At 36.6% G+C, this 22,645-nt stretch overlaps 1 protein-coding gene across 8 annotated transcripts in view; it reads left to right on the plus strand.

Moving 5' to 3' along the window:
* Positions 1-22,645, plus strand: part of PXDN (peroxidasin) — a 158,555-nt gene that overhangs the window by 40,715 nt on the left and 95,195 nt on the right. For all 8 annotated transcript variants that reach the window (XR_005953796.1, XR_005953798.1, XR_005953799.1 and 5 more), the window contains exons 5-16: positions 1,485-1,556; positions 2,126-2,197; positions 2,678-2,847; positions 4,172-4,289; positions 6,400-6,569; positions 7,474-7,746; positions 9,031-9,147; positions 10,371-10,529; positions 13,583-13,695; positions 14,663-14,819; positions 18,269-18,377; positions 18,807-18,964. Coding sequence is in view for 2 of the 8 variants with exons in the window: in XM_041419859.1 (XP_041275793.1) it covers positions 1,485-1,556; positions 2,126-2,197; positions 2,678-2,847; positions 4,172-4,289; positions 6,400-6,569; positions 7,474-7,746; positions 9,031-9,147; positions 10,371-10,529; positions 13,583-13,695; positions 14,663-14,819; positions 18,269-18,377; positions 18,807-18,964 (1,688 nt within the window). In the remaining 6 variants the exon portion in view is untranslated. The remainder of the gene's footprint in view (positions 1-1,484; positions 1,557-2,125; positions 2,198-2,677; positions 2,848-4,171; positions 4,290-6,399; positions 6,570-7,473; positions 7,747-9,030; positions 9,148-10,370; positions 10,530-13,582; positions 13,696-14,662; positions 14,820-18,268; positions 18,378-18,806; positions 18,965-22,645) is intronic.

Here is a 22,645-nt window from a genome sequence, read left to right on the forward strand (position 1 = left end):
TGCAGGAAATATCTTCCTTTGAGATCTGTCTTTTTAATTTAGAAGAAATCACCCTGTATTTTTAAAGGGGAGATGAAAACAGCCATCCCAGCAAGGTGATGCGGTTCTTGTTTCTTCAGGCTAACAGGACCATACTCTGTGCTCAAGACACTCTGTGGCACTGCAGGCAGTAGGCAGGCTTGACACTCTGATGTGCTCGATCACGCCCGTGCTGATTTATTGCCTTTTTCTGTGGTCCCCATTCACTGCTCCCTGGCATCGCTCGCTGGCTCGCGCTTGCCCTGGGAGGCTGCCAGGCACGTGCCTGGCTTCCCCTGCACCCGCCTTCCAGGGCTCCCTGCAAGGGCCTGGCCGCAATCATCACTTTTCTCTCTGCCCAGCCACCATCTGGATCAGCACGGGCCAGTCCCCATGTCCTTGTCCTTGTCATGCTGAGGGATTGGTGTTTCAGGAGATATTGAGCTCGGAATTGTTCTTACTGTTTTCAAATGACAGGCTTTTTGGTTCTTCAGACCACAGTGATTTTTGTATATACACATTCTCCAGAGGTTCCTGAGTTTGTCAGAGGTCGAATACGAAACTTAAAGGGTTTTGAATGCTTTTGGATATAATCAAGATCCAAAGTCTATAAATAATTTTCACAGTTTCTTGTGCCAGTCTTATCCATTGCATCTTGTGTACTCATCTGCAAGGTTCAGGGGTAGCTCCACAAAATAGTAGATGCTGGAATGATCCTGCCTTTGCAGTCCGTTTTCACAATAGTTACAGGTTAATAGTCTGGTTAATTGTCTTGTTATGTTAACTTTGTCAATTTTACAGCATTAACAGCTGTGTAGATTTATTGTTGGGTAATGTTAATAGCTTGCATAAGCATCAAGAGATCATCAAACAGCACCAGTTGCTAGGAAGCCCTTTGTCTAAAGTCAAATTAGTCAAACTTGGGTTTATATTACAAATTTGGGTTTGAGAACATTCACAGCTTTAAATGCTAGTGTTTGTGGACTAGAGAAGATAATTTCTCAGCATGTTTTGACATTTTCATTCATGGAAATGAAAACATTTGGCCATTAAAAATGTTATTGTGCTGGAAACTGTAAATGTTTTCTAAATGACCTCTAACATTTTTCCTATTAAAAAATAATGATTTTATTTTTATGATAAATTGTTTCAGGCATTCATACAATGAACATCAGAATTGGCAAAACAGGGTTCAAAGTATTATCTCCAAAATCTCCAAAGTAATGTTTGAGGTTTTTTGCTTATATATGTACACACACACACTCAATATAGTGATCTACAAACACGCCTTTGTTGTGTCTTCTATTTCTCAGATTCAAGTATGAGATTCAGATGGTAACAGAAAAAAGCTGCTACGTCACTATGGCCATTTAGATCTGTAAACATTATGGAAACAATAAGTTCTTTAAAATATTTAACCAAGAAAATTGTTTCAGTATTTTTCTTCTTGTTTAACATATTTTTAGGTATCTGCACTTTAATCAAATAGAAACGTTGGAACCTGAATCCTTTACTCATCTTCCAAAACTTGAAAGGCTGTAAGTTTGTTTTTCTTGGGGTAAGATTTAGAAGGCAGCTTGCTTCCTTGTTTGAATTAAATCAGGCATTTTAAAATAAAAAATAATATTTTTATCATTGCCATGGATGGCTTTGAATTCATTTTTTTTTACTGTAACTACTACGTAGTCTTTCCAAGAGCACTTTGGCGAGGCTGACCTAGAGGCATGCAGAAGTGAGCATTGCCTGTGGTTTATTTTTGTTTTGCAAAACTACTTCCCAAAGATCTGTGATCAATGTTTGGCCTAAAATAAATGTTATGAATGAAGAACTAGACTATTTATTTAGGACCTTTTAATTTCTAATTTGAATGCTTATGAGCTCCCTTCCTTGTAGTTACTTATGGCTTCTTTTTCCCCACATGGACATACCCAAGTACACCTTGGAAGCCACTTAAAAAATACCAGACAATGAGTTGCTGAACAGCTTCAATTTTTTTCTTAAATTTCCTTTGATTCATTTCTCTTGAAAACTTTCCAGAATTATGTAAATTAAATTAATGCTTCACAAAATCTGAATTATTACATGCATATTTCTATGTTTTTAATAGGTTTTTGCATAACAACAGAATAGCTCATTTGATTCCTGGAACATTTAGTCACTTAGAATCTATGAAGAGACTGTAAGTAAATTGAATTATTATTGAACTAATGAAACCTTAAATAACCCAATTAGACTGTATCTCCTCTTGCAATATTTATCTTCCATCTTCCTTGTAAATGCCTTTTATGGTGTAATTGTTTTAAATATTAATTTTTTTTTTTCTTTACCGTGCTCCCGTTGTTTATGTGCATAGATTGTTTTATATCTATTTTCTTTAGTTGCTGACTGAAGTTTATTTCCTATATTGGGATTATTTGTAATCATTGTCTTGTAGACTAAATAATATACATAGATAGTTCTTTGGGTAGTAAAAATAACATGCATTCTTCTAATAAAAACTCCCAGAATGCCTATAAGCGAGTAAACATCACCTGTATTGCATGTTGGCTGTTGTCTGTATTCACAGATAAAGGCATTGCTCCATTTACAGAACATGTTGATCCTAGAGAAATGGCTGAGGCTTGCTAACAGAGCTGTGGCTGCTCCTTGTTTTGTGCAGGCGTTTGGACTCCAACGCTCTGCACTGCGACTGTGAGATCCTGTGGCTGGCGGAGCTGCTGAAGGCGTACGCGGAGTCGGGTAACGCTCAGGCAGCAGCCACCTGTGAGTACCCGCGGAGGATCCAGGGAAGATCGGTGGCCACAATAACACCAGAAGAATTGAACTGTGGTGGGTTTGCCGCTTCCTGATGGCGTATTTTTAATGGGCTGCATGTACCTAAATTGTATTATTGGGGGGAGTTAGAATTTATTGTTGTGTTTATTAACACTGACCACCTCTGGATAATATTGGTTGTTTCTAGAAATCTTTCTGTGTTCCTTTTCTGGTTTTTTGTGCTTCTGACAGGATTGATTGCTTTTACCCTTCAGCCTATCTTTAATGAAACAAATATAACCATTTTTGAAATTTCCCCTTGAAGAATGAAAGGTGATTGTCCTGAAGGCGTTTATTTTTCCCTTTTATATTTCAGTTCTGATCATAAAAGGATTGTCAACTAGGGTCTGTGGTGTTGCATTAATATTATTTGGTGTCATTTATTCCCTTCTATATGAAGGAAAGGAAAGAAATAAGCTTCATTGAATTTCCCCTGATGACACAGTTCTGGCCTTTAAAATTATTTTTTGATGTAGGAATTGGGGTTGGGTCACTGAATTTTTTTTTACTCACCTATAATTAATAGGAGTTCTTCACACAGGCGCTGGAATCCTCTGCCAGTGAGGATTAATGGAAAAGCACCTTTGTAATCCTTTTGTTGGTATATATTCCTTCACCCTAGTGGTGTAAAAACTTGGCCCCGTGGGCACCCTGTGACTTGGCCCAGTACCTCTTGTGTTCTGAAATCAAAATTTATCATCAAGCTATGAGCATTTGCTTGCCTACTCACGTAATGAAGCCAAGGTATAAAATAAGTAAATTGTCCTTTTGGTTATGTGTTGGATATAATTCTAATCAAGAGAACTGACCATAAGCATCTACAAGGTTCTTGAAAAAAATAGGACAAAGGGAATTTGGTGCAAGAATAATGCACATGGCATCCTACCAGTCCTTTGCACATCTAAGGAACCTGAATATGGAAACTGCAGGAAGCAAGCTGTACAAATTCTTCTGTGAGGCAGGCTAGGCACTGATACTTATCTAGGGGAAGTTATTTTAAATGGCACTTCTTCTTGCTGCTTTAAAGTTTTTCTTTCATTGGCAATTTGAATCTCTGTTCAAATAAATAAAACAGCTGCTTTAGAACCTAATACACATTTGCACAATCTATTTCCAGTCTGCTAAAAGGTTCTAAGGAACAATGAAGGAGGTCAGAAATCCCACAGTCACTTTTGCACAGGGAAAAGTGCAGTTAATCCTGACTAAGCATATACATATTTTAAGTCAAAACATTTGTGAAGAATATTTTTTACAAGATATGTGGAAATATTTTTATTTACTAGTTTTTAGTAGTTTTAAAATAAGTAAGAGTTCCTTGTGTGTTTTACTGTTGATATAGAGAGGCCAAGAATTACATCAGAGCCTCAGGATGTGGACGTTACCTCAGGGAATACAGTGTACTTCACTTGCAGGGCTGAAGGCAATCCTAAACCAGAAATTATCTGGCTTCGAAACAAGTAAGTTTGAAAGAGGAAGAGAGAAACTTCTTGTAATTACATTTGCCTGTGTGTATGTACATTTCTGGGTGCATGTCCATGTGCTATGTATGGTAATATATGAAATAGTTACAGCAAAAACATGCTATAATTAAAATAAGCATATGAAGTAATGATGGCCCATAGCTTTTTTATTAATATTTCTAAACATTCAAGAGCTGGAAACTAGAAAGTATTGTTACTCTAGTACTATTTGTAAGATGTTCAGCTGTAGTATACCTGCAAAGCTGCTCATACCTGTAATACTAAAGCATTTATATATAAGTACCAGGACATGTGGACATGTTTTATGTCCAGACCGTGGATTACTTAGCATTTACATATATTTTGGGATGGAGAAAAAGGTACTTTTTTTTTAAGGACTCCAGCTGGATACAATTAAAGTTTCAGAGAACTCTTTCTGGAGCCCTAGCTCCTCAGAGATATCTTCCTCCAAGGTTGAGCTCTGTCCCAGGAGAGGAGAGAGACATGTGTTTCCAGCCTCCTCAAAATGATACATGGAGGGCAGGCAAGTCTTTATATCATAAGACTGTAGTGTAATTGAGGTTGGAGGAGGTCTCCGAGGTTGGAGGAGGTCTCCAGTGCAGCCTTCTGCTCAAAGCAGGATTGTAGCAGGTTGCTTTATCCGGATTGGTCTTAAAAGCCTGTAAGGGTGGATCTCGCACAGGTTGTCTGGGCAACATACTGCATCTCTTCCCTTCACCACTTAAAAGTTGGGAGAAAGTTCTGTGAAGGGTGACTACCTTTAAACTGCCCAAGGGCCAGCCTGCTGTGGAGTGCCTGCTCAGGCTGTGCCCAGAGCCTGGCTCCCTCCAGCTGCACTGGGCACAGCTGAACCAGCCTTGTGGCAGCACCTTACCCCCTTAAACTGGTGTGAGCTGACAATGGACACATGAACTGTGAGTTTACCATCAGTAAATCAGACTTTGGTTTAATAATGCTCTTATACAAACCTGACCTGGAACACAAATTCCCTTACAGTTTCTATAGAGCATTTTAGTTAGTCAGTTGCTGATGAAATGGCATGGTTTAGAGTCCTGGTTCTACATCTTTCTGCTGATGTCAGTGAGAACCCCTTGTGCAGCAAAAGTACAGCATTTATGGAGTATGTCAAGAGCAGAGCCTTGAACTCGAATGGTATAATTATTTCTTTAAAATTTTCTCTGGCTCATGCACTTATAATACACAAAGAAAATGTATTCAGAATACACATATGAGTTATAAGAAGAAACTTGAGCTTGGGGTGAGCGATTATTGACTCTGGCTTGTTTCCTGGCTCTATGAATGAGAGCAGAGCTGTTTGCAAGCTAGTTGAATATGGCCAGATTTCAGTCAAAAGCCATCAGCCTGTTGAGCAGTATGCTGAATAGATCAGTAGGCTGAGTTATGTACATAAGGGGTGTGATCTCATCCCTCCTCTGTGCTTTCTTCATCATGTAGTGAGGGGTGGACTGAGAAACAGTTCCTTTAATAAAACCCCCTAAGACTTCTTAGGTTACATCACAGAAACTTTTGATGCATGACCTAACCTGAAATCCTGACCTTAACTTACATTTTAACCCAGTACAAAATATAATCAAGTTCATTAGTGCTTCTTGAACAATCCAGGCAGAGGTTGGCACAAAGATGGTTTTATAGCAACTAACCTCTCTCCTAGCAGAAAGTATCCTGAATATTGAACTTGCATGACATACTTCCAGTGGAAACAGTTCTAATTGTTTTTCCAACTAGAACAGCCTTTTAAAGACCAGATATGTGTATTTGTTCACTGGGGGTTTTTTCCCCGTAAGCTTTTCCTCATAAAATTTTTTTAACTTTTCATTTTGAAGATGCATTTCTTGCATTTTCACAAGCAATATAGTTTCATGATTTGTTTTTCCTCTTCTTCTCTTTAGGAGAAAATGCAAAGTATTTTTAACAAAGTAAAAGTTTTTTTTCCCCACAAGTTATTTTGGGGAAATATATATTATATAAATTATTTTGGGTAATTTATCTCCTGGGTTTTATTATTTGGCAGTTTTCTGCACTTGTGATTTAAAGGTTTAACTCTAGCAGATCCTTTTCTTCTCAGTAATGAGCTCAGTATGAAAGAAGATTCCCGTCTAAACTTGCTAGATGATGGCACGTTGATGATTCAGAATACTCAAGAAACAGACCAAGGCATTTACCAGTGCATGGCAAAAAATGTGGCTGGAGAAGTGAAAACTCAGGAAGTTACTCTTAGATACTTTGAGTCACCAGGTAAAGAACATTAAGTCTGAATTTTGCATTCAGATAGAGAGTTGTTTTCATAATAAGATTGCTAAAAAATAAAATGCTTTGGTGCTTGATATGTAGATTTGTTGGGCATCTTAAGATATAGAACATGAAACTATAATATCCCTAGAACAAAAATGCAACTCAGCTGGTTAACTAATATGTTTATTGTAGTATGCAATTTTTATAATAGTCTCGTAGGCTGCAGAAGGGTTAGAGAAGAGGCTTTGCATTGCAACATTTCTCAGTGCAGAAACGTTCTCTCTGGATACCAAAAACCACAAGCTGCTGAACAGGCCACTCATGGAAGCTTCGGCACACCCTGTGCAACCATCCTTGCTCAAGAACCTTTTAGCTCTGTCTAGCCAAGGCCTCATGTTTGCAAGGACTAAATTCCTGTCCAGGACTGTAATGTTTTTAAAACACAGTCTTTGCTGTGAGAATATTTTGTTTTGACACGCAGCGTCAGGTAAACTTAAAATGTCACTGCAAATTACTCATGTACTTGAGAAAGGTTACTTAAAATGTAACGCTTAATCAGTTTTGGCTTTTGTGCACTTAGAGCAATGTTTAAGCCTGTTTGTATTTTGGGTCTCAGTGTCCATGCCTCTGAAGAGACCTTTATAAAGATCAGCATAGGAGAGCAAAATGTTTGAAAATTGTTTTAATGGGAGTTGAGAAAAAAAACCTCAGAGCAATTATGAGCTTTTGTTTTTATGTATTGATGTCTGCAGTTAGATTAGACTTTAAGCAAGGCAGAATTTCCACCGAGATTAGAGGTATCTTTGCGATATTAAATCCCCCAGGTGTCCCCAGTTATAGATTATATTTGTCTAAATTAGAGCTGTGCAAGCTGAAAGCTGCATTTAAGTATTGCTGTTTCTCACAGCCAGGCCAAGTTTCGTGATTCACCCACAAAATACTGAAGTGCTGGTTGGAGAGAGCGTTACCTTGGAGTGCAGCGCTGCCGGACACCCTCAGCCGCGAATTACCTGGACCAAAGGCGACAGAACCCCTCTACCAAATGACCCTCGTGTCACCATTACTCCGTCGGGAGGACTTTACATACAAAATGTAAAGCAGGAGGACAGTGGCGAGTACACCTGCTTTGCAACTAACACCATAGATAACATCCATGCGACAGCATACATCATAGTCCAAGGTAAATCATGTTAAACTGGGAGAGACATATTACTTGACATTGTGTGGATTTGTCTTTTCTTCTGAGTTGACAGAGCCAAATTAAAAACATACGAGTTTTTACTTCTAATTGCACTATTATAGTCCATAGGGGAGTTGCTATACATTTCACACAGTGTAAGATATTATATACTATTTCCCTAAAAATGATGTTTCAGTGATTATTATCAGAAGTTTAATGTTTTCAAATGTTAACTTCTTATGTTTTGTTTGCATGGAGGAACAAACAAGCAGTGTCAAGTTTTTTGAATGATAAAATATTTTCTGTAACAGGCACTAATGCTAGAGATTAGAATTTATGCCTGGAGAACTACAAATGGAGTTTTGAATACAGCTCTGTGCTGCTTTTCTTTTGTAGACACTTCAGTGAATGTGGAAACATTTTCTGCTGAGTTTGATAGAAGCTATAATTCTGCCAGCTGAGGCATTAGCGCAGCTTTTTCTGCAAAAGTCAAAGTACACTAACTCATGATTGCAATGATTTTGATATTGTATGTCAATAGTGTGGTTATAAAGTATTTGAGATCAATTATCAGAAGTCTCCTGTGTATATGTTAATATTTTTTGCAAGCACTTTCATGCTGGAACTTTTATTTCCAAAATGTTTTAAGTAACCTTTAAATTTGTTTGCTTCTGTTCTCATGTTAAAATCTTTAGTTGGCAAACAGTTAAGATTGCAAATACCTTTTTAATGAGTTCTAAAGCTATACAAAACAACTTCTCTGTGTGGCTTGTTCATTTATTACCAGTGGATAATTGTGTTTTGAGAGCTGAACAAATACTTCTCACACAGTTAGTGAATAGTTAGTGCACAGTGTTACTGCTGAATCTGGCCCATGCTCCACTCATTGCTTTCATGGAAAAAAACGAGCAGCTTAAGGTTTTGATTACATCACTTTTTCTTCACAATTTAATTGGGTAGTTTTGAGAGAAAGAGAAGATAATATTTTTAATCCAGGGAAGACTTATGTTTGATTCCACAAGTTTTACTGCACCTCTTATTTTGGATCTGTCGCAGTAGATCCCACATGTTTTCAATGGCATCAGGACCAGGTTGTGAGAGAGATGTTCCTTTTGCACAAGTGGCTGCCCTAACTCTATTCTCTCTAGGGATCACAATATAAAAGAATTAGCATCTCTTTTCCCACCAATATGAGCTATTTAAACTTACACAGGAAATAGTATGCAATTGAGTCATGCATTTTTCAATTGTTTTTTTGAAATGGCTTTATTTCCTCTTCTGTAGCTCTACCTCAGTTTACTGTCACTCCACAAGACAAAACAGTGATTGAGGGACAAACCGTTGACTTCCCTTGTGAGGCACAAGGTTATCCCCAGCCTGTTATTGCCTGGACTAAAGGAGGTAAGTGTGTTCCATTCTTACTTTTAAACTACCAGGATAGTTTAGCAGTCATATTGGTATCACTTCTTTACTGAAAGGAACTGCATGTATTTGTTTAGATGCTTCAGTCTCTGAAGGAAACAGAGTTCATCTCTTTCTCCTTTAGCTGGGAAAGGCAAGGTGTCCCACAGGAGATAGCTGCCCAAGCATTTTTCATTGTTAAGTAAAAAAGAGTCACTAAAATATGTGTCCATAATAGATTCCTAATAATAAATGTTTAAGAAATATGAGGCAAATTGCATGTAGCAGTATATATCACTGCTGTTGTATTGCAGAAGAAACAGAGATGGCTGTCATTAACTGGAGGTCTGAAATTAGGTGGGATGTGCTCTCTTCAGAAACCAGAACAGTCCAGCCTGTAACTGTACCAGCATCTCTGTCACTTAATGCACATTGCCAGAAACAACGGGGTGCACTCTGCTGACTATTTTATCAAGTTATGGCTCTAAAGGCATTAAGCCAAATCCAACAGGAAGAAATATTGTAGTGGATGTTTTGTCAGTAAGCAAAAATTCCATTTGATTCGAGTGTAAAAATCGGGGTAGCGGGGTAAATAATTCTTTGGAAATTCTAAATTGTGGTACATAAAGCAGATTCTTAACAAATTGTTCATCATTTTGATGCTGATAATGTCCCTGTTTCTCCCTCTACTTAGACTGCTCCAACCAATTAAATGTCCAGAAAGGGAGGATAGGGTACAGACACTGATGTACATCCATTTTTCTTATATTCCATTTTTTTCGGGGGCCATGTTTGTTTTTCGGTGGATTTTCTAGGCCTAGGCAAGTAAGATAAATTGTGTCTTACACACATGGTAATAATATGACATGAACAGTAACACATGTTGGTGTTTTCATGCCTTCTCATTTGGATGCTTTAGCATGCTCCTTAAATGAAATACTTATTTCTGCCACAAACAGAGAAGAGATCAGAATTGTGATTGTGTGCATATGTATAATTTGTTTGCTTTTCATGTTTATCTTCCTGTAAGTAAAGGTTTCAAACTTTTTCTTGTTTGTTTTGTTGTTTGTTTTTTTTTGGTTTTTTTTTTTTTTTTTTTTTTTTTAAGAAGCTTTAATATTTTCCAGTATTTTATCAAATTTAAAACCTGGATTTCCCTTTTTCTGACACAAAGGGATTTTGTTGCTATAAGGAGCAAATGGTGTTGTTGTTGTGTGTTTCAGGAGGCCAGTTGTCTGTTGACAGAAGACACTTAGTTCTATCCTCCGGAACACTGAGGATTTCCAGGGTTGCTCTGCATGACCAGGGACAGTATGAATGCCAAGCTGTCAACATTATTGGATCCCAGCGCATCGTTGTGTACCTGACTGTGCAGCCTAGAGGTACAGCCCATGCACAGCTGCTGGGAAGAAAAAAAAAGAAAAAAGAGAAATATTTAACCTTACACTAAAATACACAGTACCATGTGTGATTGTTTCTGAGTAGATCTCCTTGTAGATCCCAGCTGGTTTCCAACAAATACCATGTCTGGACATTTACCAGTATTTGTGCAGGGTATCATTCCTTTAGAACCTTTAGAATAGTCTGTCTTTTGGGAAAGAGGTTTATCTGATTTACTTTTTTTTTTTTTTTTTTTTTTGGTAAGAAGTGGATGTTTGCTTTGAGGATGACAGTATTCCTATGCATTGGAAAATATTTTATTTTGTGAAAAGTCTAGTTTCCAATAAGGTTCTATGATGTTAGTTAAGTGGTGTTATTAAAATAATGTTTCATATCCAGAAACAGAACACTTTCTTTTACAGAAGCAGAATGAACTTCACAAAGAAAAGTCATTCTTTGTACTGAAAATAAACTGACACAAAAGAAAGTCCTAAAACACCAACCCCAAACTCCAATTTTATGCTTTTTTTTTTTCAATTAAATTCTAAGTAAGTTACTTCTAGGATAAATAATAATCATATTACCATTCATAATTTATTTAAGTATTTTGATGTTTAACTGAATTCAAGGAGATAAAACATGTAATTCAAAGCATTTCTTTTTACTGACCTAACTTAAAACTGTATATTAGTAAAAGGGGCTCAAATGAGCTTAGAAGTTTGTCAGAAAAAAAATTATATTGATTTTTCTTAGTTAAGAGTAGTATTAGAAGATGGATTTGTCAAAATTGAGATGATTTTTAAACTTATATAAAATGTTGATTAAGATTGTATAAAACAAGTATCATTTTGAAAGAAGTTTTCCAGCAGTGTTAAATTTCACTGGACTTGAGTAAAATTTAATAAAACAATTTTTGTGCAACTCAGGTTGCAAAATTCAGTCACCAAAAGATAGTAAATACAAGATTGAAGGCTGAATATGTAGCATGAAATTGGAGCTCTCCACAGATTATTTGCAATGCTGTTTTCAATTGTGCAAGAAGAGAAATTTTCTTTTGGGCGTCTAACAAAAGGACTGTTCACCTGAGGAATATTTAGTCATTGGTCACTGTCGTTGAATCAGTGTTAATAAACACAGATTAATGGTCCAGGTCTGTTTGCTGGCATGACTCAGCTCACATCCATAGAGCCAGACTCTCTTAGCTCCCAGTGCTGGACACCTGCCTCTGGATGCCTTATTTGATCTCATTTCTGGTCTTTTACAGGTATTTATTTACAGTTTAACAGTAGGGCCAGATTGGTTGGTAGTATAAATGACTGCAGTGGAGCCACATACTTCTCTGTAAAAGCACAACCCTCAACCCTCTCCCACTCCACCCTAAACATCAGTATCATGACATCAGTAATATAGCAGTGTATGTTACAGCAGAAATAGAATTCTTAATGTCTTCATAATCTTGTATGTGCTTCTTATGATGATATCTGAGTGCCAGGCATTAGTTTGGATTTGAAGAAAATTACAGTTTAAAAACACATTAATTTTATTAACAGTGGATTTATTTAGGTAACAGTGTACTCTGTCCTTAGAATTGAAGGTGATATTTTGGTATTTTAAGGCATCATAGGTGTAATGGAGAAAGGAGCTCTGTCAAGACTCAGTACCTCAGCAAGTGAAGCTGAGAGACTCACTTGAATGAGTTGTGGAAGGTTTTGCTTTTGTCATCTGAGAAATTGCAGTTGTTGCTATTTAAAAAAATTAAAATAACAAAAAAAAAAAAAGATGACAAGTTAATGCAATATTCATTCTGATGGCTTTCTACAGGTTTAGCTATTAACAGAAATATTTTTCAGAGCTCTAAATGAATGGAACTTAAGTGGTTTGGACAACTACTAGACTATTATGTTAGAAGTTAAGAGTACTTTAAAATAATCCTGAAGCAGACATCAAAAATAAGGTCATAGAATCGGTTGGAAAAGATCTTTCATCAAGTCCAACTGTCAATGTAGCACTTCCACCATGTTCACTATTAAGCCATGTCCTTATGTGTCATATCCACACATTTTTTGAACACTTCTAGGGGTGGTGGCTCTACAATTTCCCTGGACAGTCTGTTCCAGTTCTTGACAACCCTTTCTATGCAAAAATTTTTCCCTATATCTAATCTAAACCTCCTCTGGTGCAACTTAGGGGCATTTGATCTTGTCCTGTCACTTGTTTCCAGCCCTTCTCTGGCCATGCTCCAGTACCACAATGTCTGTTGTGTGGTGCAGGGCCCACAGCTGGACACAGCACTCGAGGTGGGGCCTCACCAGTGCTGAGTACAGGGGGACAGTCCCTGCCCTGGTCCTGCTGGCCATACCATTGCTGATACAGGCCAGGATGCCATTGGCCTTCTTGGGCACACACTGACTCATGTTCAGCTGTAGTCAATGAGCACACCCAGCTCCTTTTCCACAGGGCAGCTTTCCAGCAGCTCTGCCCCCAGCCTGCAGCACTGCAGGGGGTGGTGTGATCCAAGGGCAGCACCTGGCTCTTGGCCTTGTTGCACCTCATACAATTGGCCTCAGCCCATTTATTCAGCCTGTATAAATCCAGCTCCCTCTGTAGAGTCTTTCTACTCTCCAGCAGATCAGCACTCCCACCCAACTTAGTGTTGTCAATGGCCTTGCTTAGGGTGCACTTGATTCTCTCAGCCAGATTATTGATGAAAATATTAAACAGGACTGGCCCCAATACAGAGCCCTGGGGAACATCACTTGTTACTGGCCACCAACTGGATGTAACTCCATTCACTACTATCTCTGGGCCTGACCATCCAGCCAGTTTTTTTTATCCAGCAAAGAATATACAACCACACCATGGGAAGCTAGTTTCTTCAAGGAGAATTTAATCCCTAAAACAAAGTTATAAGCAACTAAAAGCCTGCAGATAGAATCATGTAATAGATTAAGAAATGTTCAGTAACTGATAAAAACAGAGTGCTGACCTATTTTTTGATTGTCTTTTGCACAAGTTGTATTTCATAATTTATCAGTGTATCATTTGGCTTTTTTAGTGACTCCTGTATTTGCCAGTGTTCCCAGTGACATGACAGTGGAGGTTGGCACAAACGTGCAGATCCCATGCAGTGCTCAAGGAGAGCCGGAGCCAGTCATTACATGGAATAAGGTACTGCATATTCAGTTATTGCAGAAAGCCAGTGGCCTTTCCATCTCTTCATAATTCATTATTGAAAGTGCACATTGTCAAATTTTTGCTTCCTAATGTGTATGAAAACATTACCAGAAGTCCAATCAGTAAGTATTTAATACAGAGCAGGTATATAGATACTAAACTTGAATTTTATATAGATACATTTACATATGTACTTATGCAAAATATTATGCAAACCAGTTAAAATTCATAATGTATACCTTAAAAGGTCTATATTTAGTGACAGTTCTGTGTGAACAGCCTACTAATATTCACAATTTCAATGATATTATTGATATAAAACAATAAGAAATGGTGTATTGGAGCCATTTGTTACTACTACGTTGAGACCAACCAGGACAGGCTTTGGTAACTTTCTGATAACCTCTTTGTGGCTTTGATTTCCATTGATGTAATAATTGCTATATCAAACTACAGAGTATCAGCAGAGTTACCAGTGAATTAATGAGTTGCTAATATTGATATTCAATTTTTCTGATTATATTCTTTTCTTCAATTAGTGAACATTAGAAATTTACTCTAATGAACCGTAAATAGTTTCTAAATATGTAGCGCATGAAGAACTGATATACATGAAGTTCTTGAGATCTATTTAAATTGATTAATTTTGAGGAAAATAACATGTGTATGTTCTCAAGTGGTGTCATCTTATTTTTGGGTCATAGATTTTATGTGGTGAAAGCCTATTAAAATACTTCAATTTGTAATAATGAGTAATTGTAGAAGTAAAGAAATACACTGTACATTTTAGAAGTACATGTGATTTTTCTATATGAGCTTATTAAAACTATCTGACTGTAAACTTGGCATACAAAATAGAAACATAAAATAAAAAATAATAGCAGAAGAGAAAAAGATTATGAAAAAGTAATGCACGAAAACGAGTGTGTTTTGAATAACTCAGCTTTGGGCTTTCCTGCAGGATGGAGTGCAGGTAACTGAGAGTGGAAAATTCCATGTTAGCCCAGAGGGATTTCTCACCATTCGCGACGTTGGCACAGCCGATGAAGGTCGCTATGAGTGCGTTGCCCGCAACACCATAGGATACTCCTCTGTTAGTATGGTGCTCAGTGTGAATGGTAAGATACATGACTCAGTACTTAGATTATTAGTTTTGTCGTAATTGTCTAACATGTAAGATGAAACAAAGTTGTCGAATTACTAAATTAGTTATTTTATTCATGTGTCTATTTTCCTCCCATGATTCTTTTTTTTCGCCCATATTTTGGTATGATGTCATAATAGGAATATACCTAGGTGTTAAGCTCCAAAACCAACTGTGCTTTGGGCTTAAGCTAATCTTTCAACTTTCTTCCTGAGATATTATTTAGAGCTTTTAGAATTTGCTAGTCAAATACCCAGTCTAAATTTTAAAGTAACTTGACAAATGTCTTCTGGCATCTTCAAAGGGACACTTTTACAGCACTTCATTGAAAATTAGGCTGCAACTATTGCAAAACAGTTCAGGAAAGTCATACAGACCTCAAGAAGCTAAAAGAGAAAACAGAAAGAAAAGGAGAATATTTGATCTTGTTCTAACTATTTGAAAGTAATAATGGCAAATAATAGTTATCAATTATTACTATGTAATAAATGGCAATAAAGCAGCAAAAGAAGCTAAGGAAATAAATTTGCTGCAAAGATGGACCATAGTGCTTTTCTGATTTATTGACTAAAACTGCTGATTTTTCAGTTTAATTTTGGTAGAAAATCAATGATTTCTGTCTCTCAGTAGGGAATATAAGACAATATTTTGTACCTTCAAAAAATTAGTTGAGAACAGTGATTGTTTTGGTATTTTGAAGATTATTGTGAAGATATCTTCAATATTGTTTCCCAGTGTTATTTGGGATGTTCTGTATCTTTTTTACTAAATGGACAAACATGTATCAGTGATTTTTCTAATGTATTGTTTGCCATGGTATCAGTAAAACTATGATGTTACCTGTCTTAGGTTGCTTTTAGTAGACTTTTAATCTCTACTTTTTTCTATGAAAAATATTTTTTTAATCTGTAAAGATTATTCAGGAGAGAAAAATTGTAGGGATAGGAATCATTCAGTAATAAGTTTCCATCTACATGTATGAAGTAGAAAATGAAAAAAAGTCTATGAAAATCAGTTAATCTGGCTACTCTGGAGATGCATAGCAAAAAAACATTTTTGTTTAGGAGAGATTAGCTAGTTCTCAAGTCATTAAGAGTGCTGAAAAATGAAACCATTAGTTGAAATAAAACCCCAGTGGAAATGAGTTTCATTCACTTAGTGCAGTTGTAAATTGATCATTCTCATCTGCTGAAATCAGCAAACTACAGAACTACTTATTAGCTGATTTGCAATAAATAATTGTAATGTGGGTAATTTCTTTTAAACTGTAGCATAAATAAATCTAAAATTAGTGAAACTGCACTTAATTAATCTGCATTCCACCTGAAACCATAAATGAAATTTCTCCTTCATACTAGTGGGATATGAGGTGTTGTTTTGCTGTGGCTGCTTTAAAACCTGATACTGTCAGAGGATCAAGGAGGACAAGTGGACAGATTATAAGTATTGGTTAATTGCTGTGTAAATAGCATTTATAATGGCATAGCCAGAAATGCTTAAAAACTTACATGGCATCATTTATTTTAATGATGCAATGTTTTATGAATGTTTCTAGACCAAAACACTTTCCTAAGACTGAGACCAAATGAGGGCAATTGTATAGAAGCTAGGAACACGTTTTGCTGATTGTGTTGGATAATATTTTAAAGATGCTTTCCTTTAGCCATTTTATTCTGTCCTTTTCCATTGCTTTGTAAGAGTCATTCTCCCTCCCTGCCCAAATTAAAAAAAAAAGTATTGTGGGAGACTCTTACATGGAACTTTACCTTCTAACATTTATCAGTCTAAAAAAAGAACTGCTAGCAATAAGTAATCTAAACAAAAATCAAGTACAGAATAGTTAACATCTGACCAAGGTTTATAATTCAGCCCACATATACCATTAATCAGAAAGATAGCCCTGCAAGTAAACACCAAGTTTACATCTAATGTAGACAGCACTAAGGAGGTTAACCAGCCCCTGGATTTCTACAGACTGCAATTTTGCACTGTTCATGTCATTCAAGGCACACAAACACACTGAAACAACTAAAATTTAAACCTGTAAATAACATTTCTTCCTAAAATAAGTAGCTTATCTGATAGTGTTTCTGTATGGTTGCTATTGAAAATGAAGCTGTCAAGCAAGTACAGTTGGTAATTAGGATGGATCAGGGACTACTGCCCTCAGGCACTATGGAAAGGGTCAGCTGATTTTGGATGCTGGGAATATTTTGCCAAAAGCCTGAGACTGGCTTCAGGGCACAGAAAGGGGCTTCATCTGCAGCTATAGTGTTCCAGGGACTGTTTTATTTGGTGGTATAGATGGTTAAGTTTGATTAAGTGGGTCTAGACTATGAAACTCATGTAGAGACTATTTAAGCTACCACTTAGGAAGGAATAATGAAAAGTTGCCTAGGGAAAAAAAAAAAAAAAGAAGTAATGAAAGGCTTATAAACAACAGTTTTTATGTCAGATGATTTTGTACATCTGCTGATTTTATACCAGTATATTTGCTTTGGACTTTTTCCCTACTTTACCCTTCTTCCTGTGTGACTTCTCCAATCTAAACACACTCTGGAAATTGTTAGCTGTTGCCTCTGGGTCTGGTAGTTCTTAGTTTAGACTGAAAGGAAGGTTATTAGTCCTACATAGTTTGTACAAACATCCAGCTGCAACAAAGCACTGTATAAAAAGGCCTATACATTGTCGAGTTTCCAGCATTGTGTATGGTTGTTAAATAGCATTTAAGCATGTAAGTTTTAATCTAGTATTAAAAAGATAATTGTGAAGTAGGAAACAAAGTAGTGATCTAAATTAAAAAATGTTTACTGTCCTTTAAAATTAATCTGTGTTGCTTATTATACTGAGACCAGGAGAAGAACAATGTTAATTTATGTTCATTCAATTATGTAAATTATGTTCATTATGTACCACTTGCAGCACATTCCTGTAAGCCCTTTAAGTTCTTACATTGAATTCAATACTAATTCAGAAATAGCTGAAATCAAAGGGGAAATCTGCATTGATTTCAGTGGTTATACATCAGGCTCTTGTTACCAACACCTGAAACTGGATAATACACCAGAAAAAAACCCTTGATAATTAATTTTTGATTTGGTCATCTTCATTTGAAGTTGTAGGTCTAATTAAAGGACAGCTAAACACTGTATGCATTAATCTTTGTCTTGGTTTTGAGTTATAAGCAAGATGACTTTTAAGCTTAGGCTAACTTCTGTTTTAAATTAATTTTTTTCTACTTTAATATGCCTTGATAGAATTCCAAAATGGTTAAGAATTTTATATTTGGGTGAACTAACATTTAAAGAACAAGGGTTTACTTTGTAGAACTGAAATGATGTCGTGTCTAGACTCTGTTTTATGGAAGTATCTTTTTTGTGTGTGGCCATTTTTTCAATAACATGTGAATTCCTTTTTCTCTAGTTCCTAATGTCAGCCGAAATGGAGATCCTTTTGTACAGACGTCAATTGTAGAAGCAATTGCAACTGTTGACAGAGCAATAAATTCAACACGTACACATCTGTTTGACAGGTATCTCCTTCTTTTTTTTATTTTTTTAATTGAGAAGTCAGAATTAGTTTTGTATATACTAGAAATAATGGGGTATTAAACAAGAAACCATTTTGTTACTTAACAACATTGGTTGTTTCTGAGAATACTAACAGTTTAACATGTAAGGGTTCCAGGAACCCTTACACTCCTGTTGAGGTCTCTGTTCACTGCAGCAGCTCTTCTGCTGAGATAATGAATGTTAAAATGCTGCTAAATATTTAATTGCTACTAAATATTTAAATTTTTATTATTTTATTGAATTTTTTTCTTCTTGATTTGCCTTCCGTATTGAGATGAGTAACCAAGGTATGTACTAATCATGTTGCTGAACATTTATATGATTTATGTAGTGTTGTTGTTTTGTAACTCCTGTGTACACTTACTGTTTTTTTCCAAATTATCTATCAGTCGTCCTCGTTCTCCAAATGATTTGCTGGCCTTATTTCGATACCCAAGGGACCCATACACTGTTGAGCAAGCAAGAGCTGGGGAAATATTTGAAAGGACCTTACAGCTTATTCAAGATCATGTACAAGATGGTCTAATGGTTGACCTGAATGGAACAAGTCAGTACTTTTTACTTTTTTTTCTGTTTTGACATGTATTTGCCTTTTCAAGTCATTATACTTCAGGAGATATTAATTTTCTGAGGTTTGGTCCCAACTGCAGAACCATTACATTGAAATCAGTGAAGTATTTGACTTTGCAAAGCTTTACCAAATTCCATCCTTGGTTTGCACATTGTTCACTATATAAGTCTGAGCTCTCCAAGTGGAGTGTTTTTGTTTTTTCTCACGCTGACATATTAGGAAAAAGTTCAGATTCTGATCCTTCTGTTGGTCGAACTTAGTATAATGGAAGTGCATAATGTATCCTGTTTTTAATTCTCTATATGTTTATTTATTAGGATCATTGTCTCATAGCAGAACAGACTTTTCTGTTGTATGGTAAAAATATGCAGTGTTTTGTTCCTGTTTCTTTAAGAAAAACCATTTAATATCAGCGTGCCTTGGCAACGAGAAAATATGACATAACAAGAAGTATTTGTATAACTTACAAACCGAGATTTCTGCATGTATCACAATAGTATTCAAAGAATTATTTGCTACTTTATAAATGAGTGTCAAATTAAGCTAATTGCTTTGTTTAACACTGACGTGATGTAATGAGAAATACAGTTCTTGTTGCTTTTTATAACTAGCAAAAAAAGTGTGAGGTTTAATTTCAGCCTTTTAGGTATTGGATTCCAGTCAAACTCATGAAGTCCAGCTGGAGTACATACAGCTAATGTGTGTAGATATATGTGTGGATAGGCTTGAAACATAGGACTGAAGCATTTGGAAATAATGATAGAGTTTTAGGAGAGCTTTTGAGACTTGAGACATAGCCAAAAACTACACTGACAATCTAGAGGAAATACTTTTACTCATTATTTTCTTTTTGATGTTTATAATTGCGTATTTACTGTAACTTCTGAAAACTTTAACACTGACCATGAACTATCAAGTATTTATAAGACCAAAGACAACAAGCTTTGTGGTGTACTGTCACATTTGCTAGTGAAAGCAGCTTGTTACTCATTATTAGAGCTGAGTAGATAATTCTTGGTGAATTGTTTACCACAAAAACTTACTCAACATTTTTTGAAGGCTGATGTATTATAAGAGCCACCCTGTTTGGTTTGGATCTCTGATTAGATGCATATGCAAGAACATTGTACATATATATGCTATAAATATATAGTACTAGCAATATATAAAATGTGATGTGTGAGAACTGGGTGACTAGGATTCATAATAGTGAAACACCTAAGGTTTACCAAAAACTCATATTAAAACCTATGGATACTAGTTAATAAACGCAAAATTAGGCAACTTTCTGTGATACTGGAAAGTCTTTGTAACCAGATCTTGCTTTTCAGACCTACAGAATCCAAAGAAACCTGGCTTTTAGGGAAACTTGAATAATAAAATAAATCTGTTTTCATTTAAATTGCTCAATGCTCCAATTTTTAATAGCAATTTTTGTCCTTATTTCATTTTACTTTGAAATGCAGAGCCAAATGAAAGGTGTTATTTAGCACTTCAGCATTGAGAACAGTTGAGAAATGTGACAGTTCCCAGTCAGAGATTTTTTTTTTTTTTTGCAAAACCTTTGAATGTCCCATGGAAAGACTATGGAACCAAATTCTCCTTCACAGCGCTAGACTGTAACACAAGGGGAATGGCCATTAATGGAGGTTCAGGTTAGATGTTAGGAAACAGTTTCTCACCAGAAGACCGGTGCAGCACTGAAACAACCAATCCAGAAAGGTGGAGGAGTCTCAGACTTTGCAGGTTTTCAACCCTGCTGGAGCAGGTATGCAGGTGTCTAGTGCTGGAAACAGCTCTACTTATGCCAGGAGCTTGGTCTGGGTAAAAGGTCCCTTGTAATCAATATTTCTATGACTCTATGAAACATCTTCCTTGGTTCGAAAAAAAAAAAAGATAATATGTGAACTGAGCTAGCCAGCTTCTAAGCACTGGAAATGCCCAGCACCCAGCCATTTAGAGAGCAGAGGCAAAGCTAGTGCCTACAATGTGAAAGGTAATTAAGGATTAGCAACTAGCATCAGAAAGCCAAAATCTAATTCATCATAAGACATTAGATCCTACTTGAACTTCTAAAGAGAGAACCTGAGCCTTTTATTTTAAATTAGTACTGAAAGTCATTCTACCTAAAAGGTTCACAGTCGAGTTTTGCTCACAACTTGATTTCAGAAGTGGGGGTGGCAGTCAAGATAACTGCAAATGTTTATTTGAATGAATAATTATAAGCAAAGAATGCCATGATCAATGATGATAATTTAAACAGGAGTGCTATTATTACGAAGATAAGTTTTCTGGGCATAGTTCTAGAATTAAACTACCTTGGTAGCCAGGATATTTTAATATGCTATCAATTATATCCTCAAAATGTGTATTTTACTGCATTACCCAGTGGCACTTACAAGTTTTGCTTTGTGGTTTGTTTTTCTTTTTCCTAGTATGTTCTTGCTAACATGCTCATGTAGACACACAGAAACTATTCCATAAAATAGTTTCTGTGTGTCTGCATGAGCATGTTAGCAAGAACTAAATCTCTGATATCTTTGCTTTGACTTGCAAGCCATGTGGAGTACTCACAGCCTGAGGCTGAGAAAACAGTTTCCCTGGCTGAGCACAGGTCCTGTCCTGGCTGGGCAACTTTGAGCAACCCAGTCCCTTTCAAGGCAAAGACAAGGCTGGGCTTTAGGTAATTTATTTGCAATTGCCCTGCATTGTGGAAGCTGGCAGAGAGCCAGTTGTACCTAGCACATGTTTATGTGTTGAATTTAGATGAAGACCACTGTCTTTGCAGGCACACTGGGACTGAGCTCAGGACTAAAAGTAACATTTCCCAACTGCATGCAATTAACTGATACCGACCCCTTGCAAAACTGCATTCAGTTCATATTTTTGAGTGTTTGCTATCGTGCTGGGAACTCCTGAAGCCTGTGGGAGCACAGTGCCCCTCTACACTCACTCATTTCCATTTTTCCTTTTGCCTTTATACTGCTTGTTTGGTTTTATTCCTGACTGGACTCTTTCCAGATCAAGATCCTTGCTGGTGTATGATGGTTTCTAGTTAGCTAAACATACATCTACACTGCCAAATACTCCACCTCCTGGACTTTTTCCTGGATCCTGGAACCTTGTTCATCCACGCTCTATATCCATTAGTCACTCATGATGTGCCTTTTGCTTTGGACCAGCAGCTCCTTTTTAAAGTTGTCCCCACTTACTGTGCTTTGGTATGATTTGTGACAGGGTCTTGAACAAGGTGAATTCTTTTCAACTTAAATGAAAAATCGGGTCCAGGCCCACAAAAAGTATAGATTTTCTGAAGGAAACCTACTCCTGGATACAGTAGGTATGTCTTACTCAGCAGCAAAAATTTCACTTTACTGAGACATTTCTGTTGATCTACACAAGTTGATAATGTAGATGTAGCCAGAATTTTTCCCCCTGAAATTAAATCCAAATGTTATTAAGTAAAAATTGCTTTTACAATGATTCCTAGTAGGCAGCAAGGACAAGGCACAGGCTGACTCTTCTACTATTTGCCGTCAGCCAAGGAGGCCTTATGGTCTTCAGTCCTTCCACATGCCATCATGCCACAACAGAGATCATGCAGTACATTAACCTTAGTTTGAGGTTCCAAAAACATAACTCTAATGAATTACAGTA

This window comes from Onychostruthus taczanowskii, unplaced genomic scaffold, assembly GCF_017590055.1.
Source record: "Onychostruthus taczanowskii isolate IOZ18803 unplaced genomic scaffold, ASM1759005v1 scaffold11, whole genome shotgun sequence".
Classification (NCBI taxonomy): Eukaryota; Metazoa; Chordata; class Aves; order Passeriformes; family Passeridae; genus Onychostruthus; species Onychostruthus taczanowskii.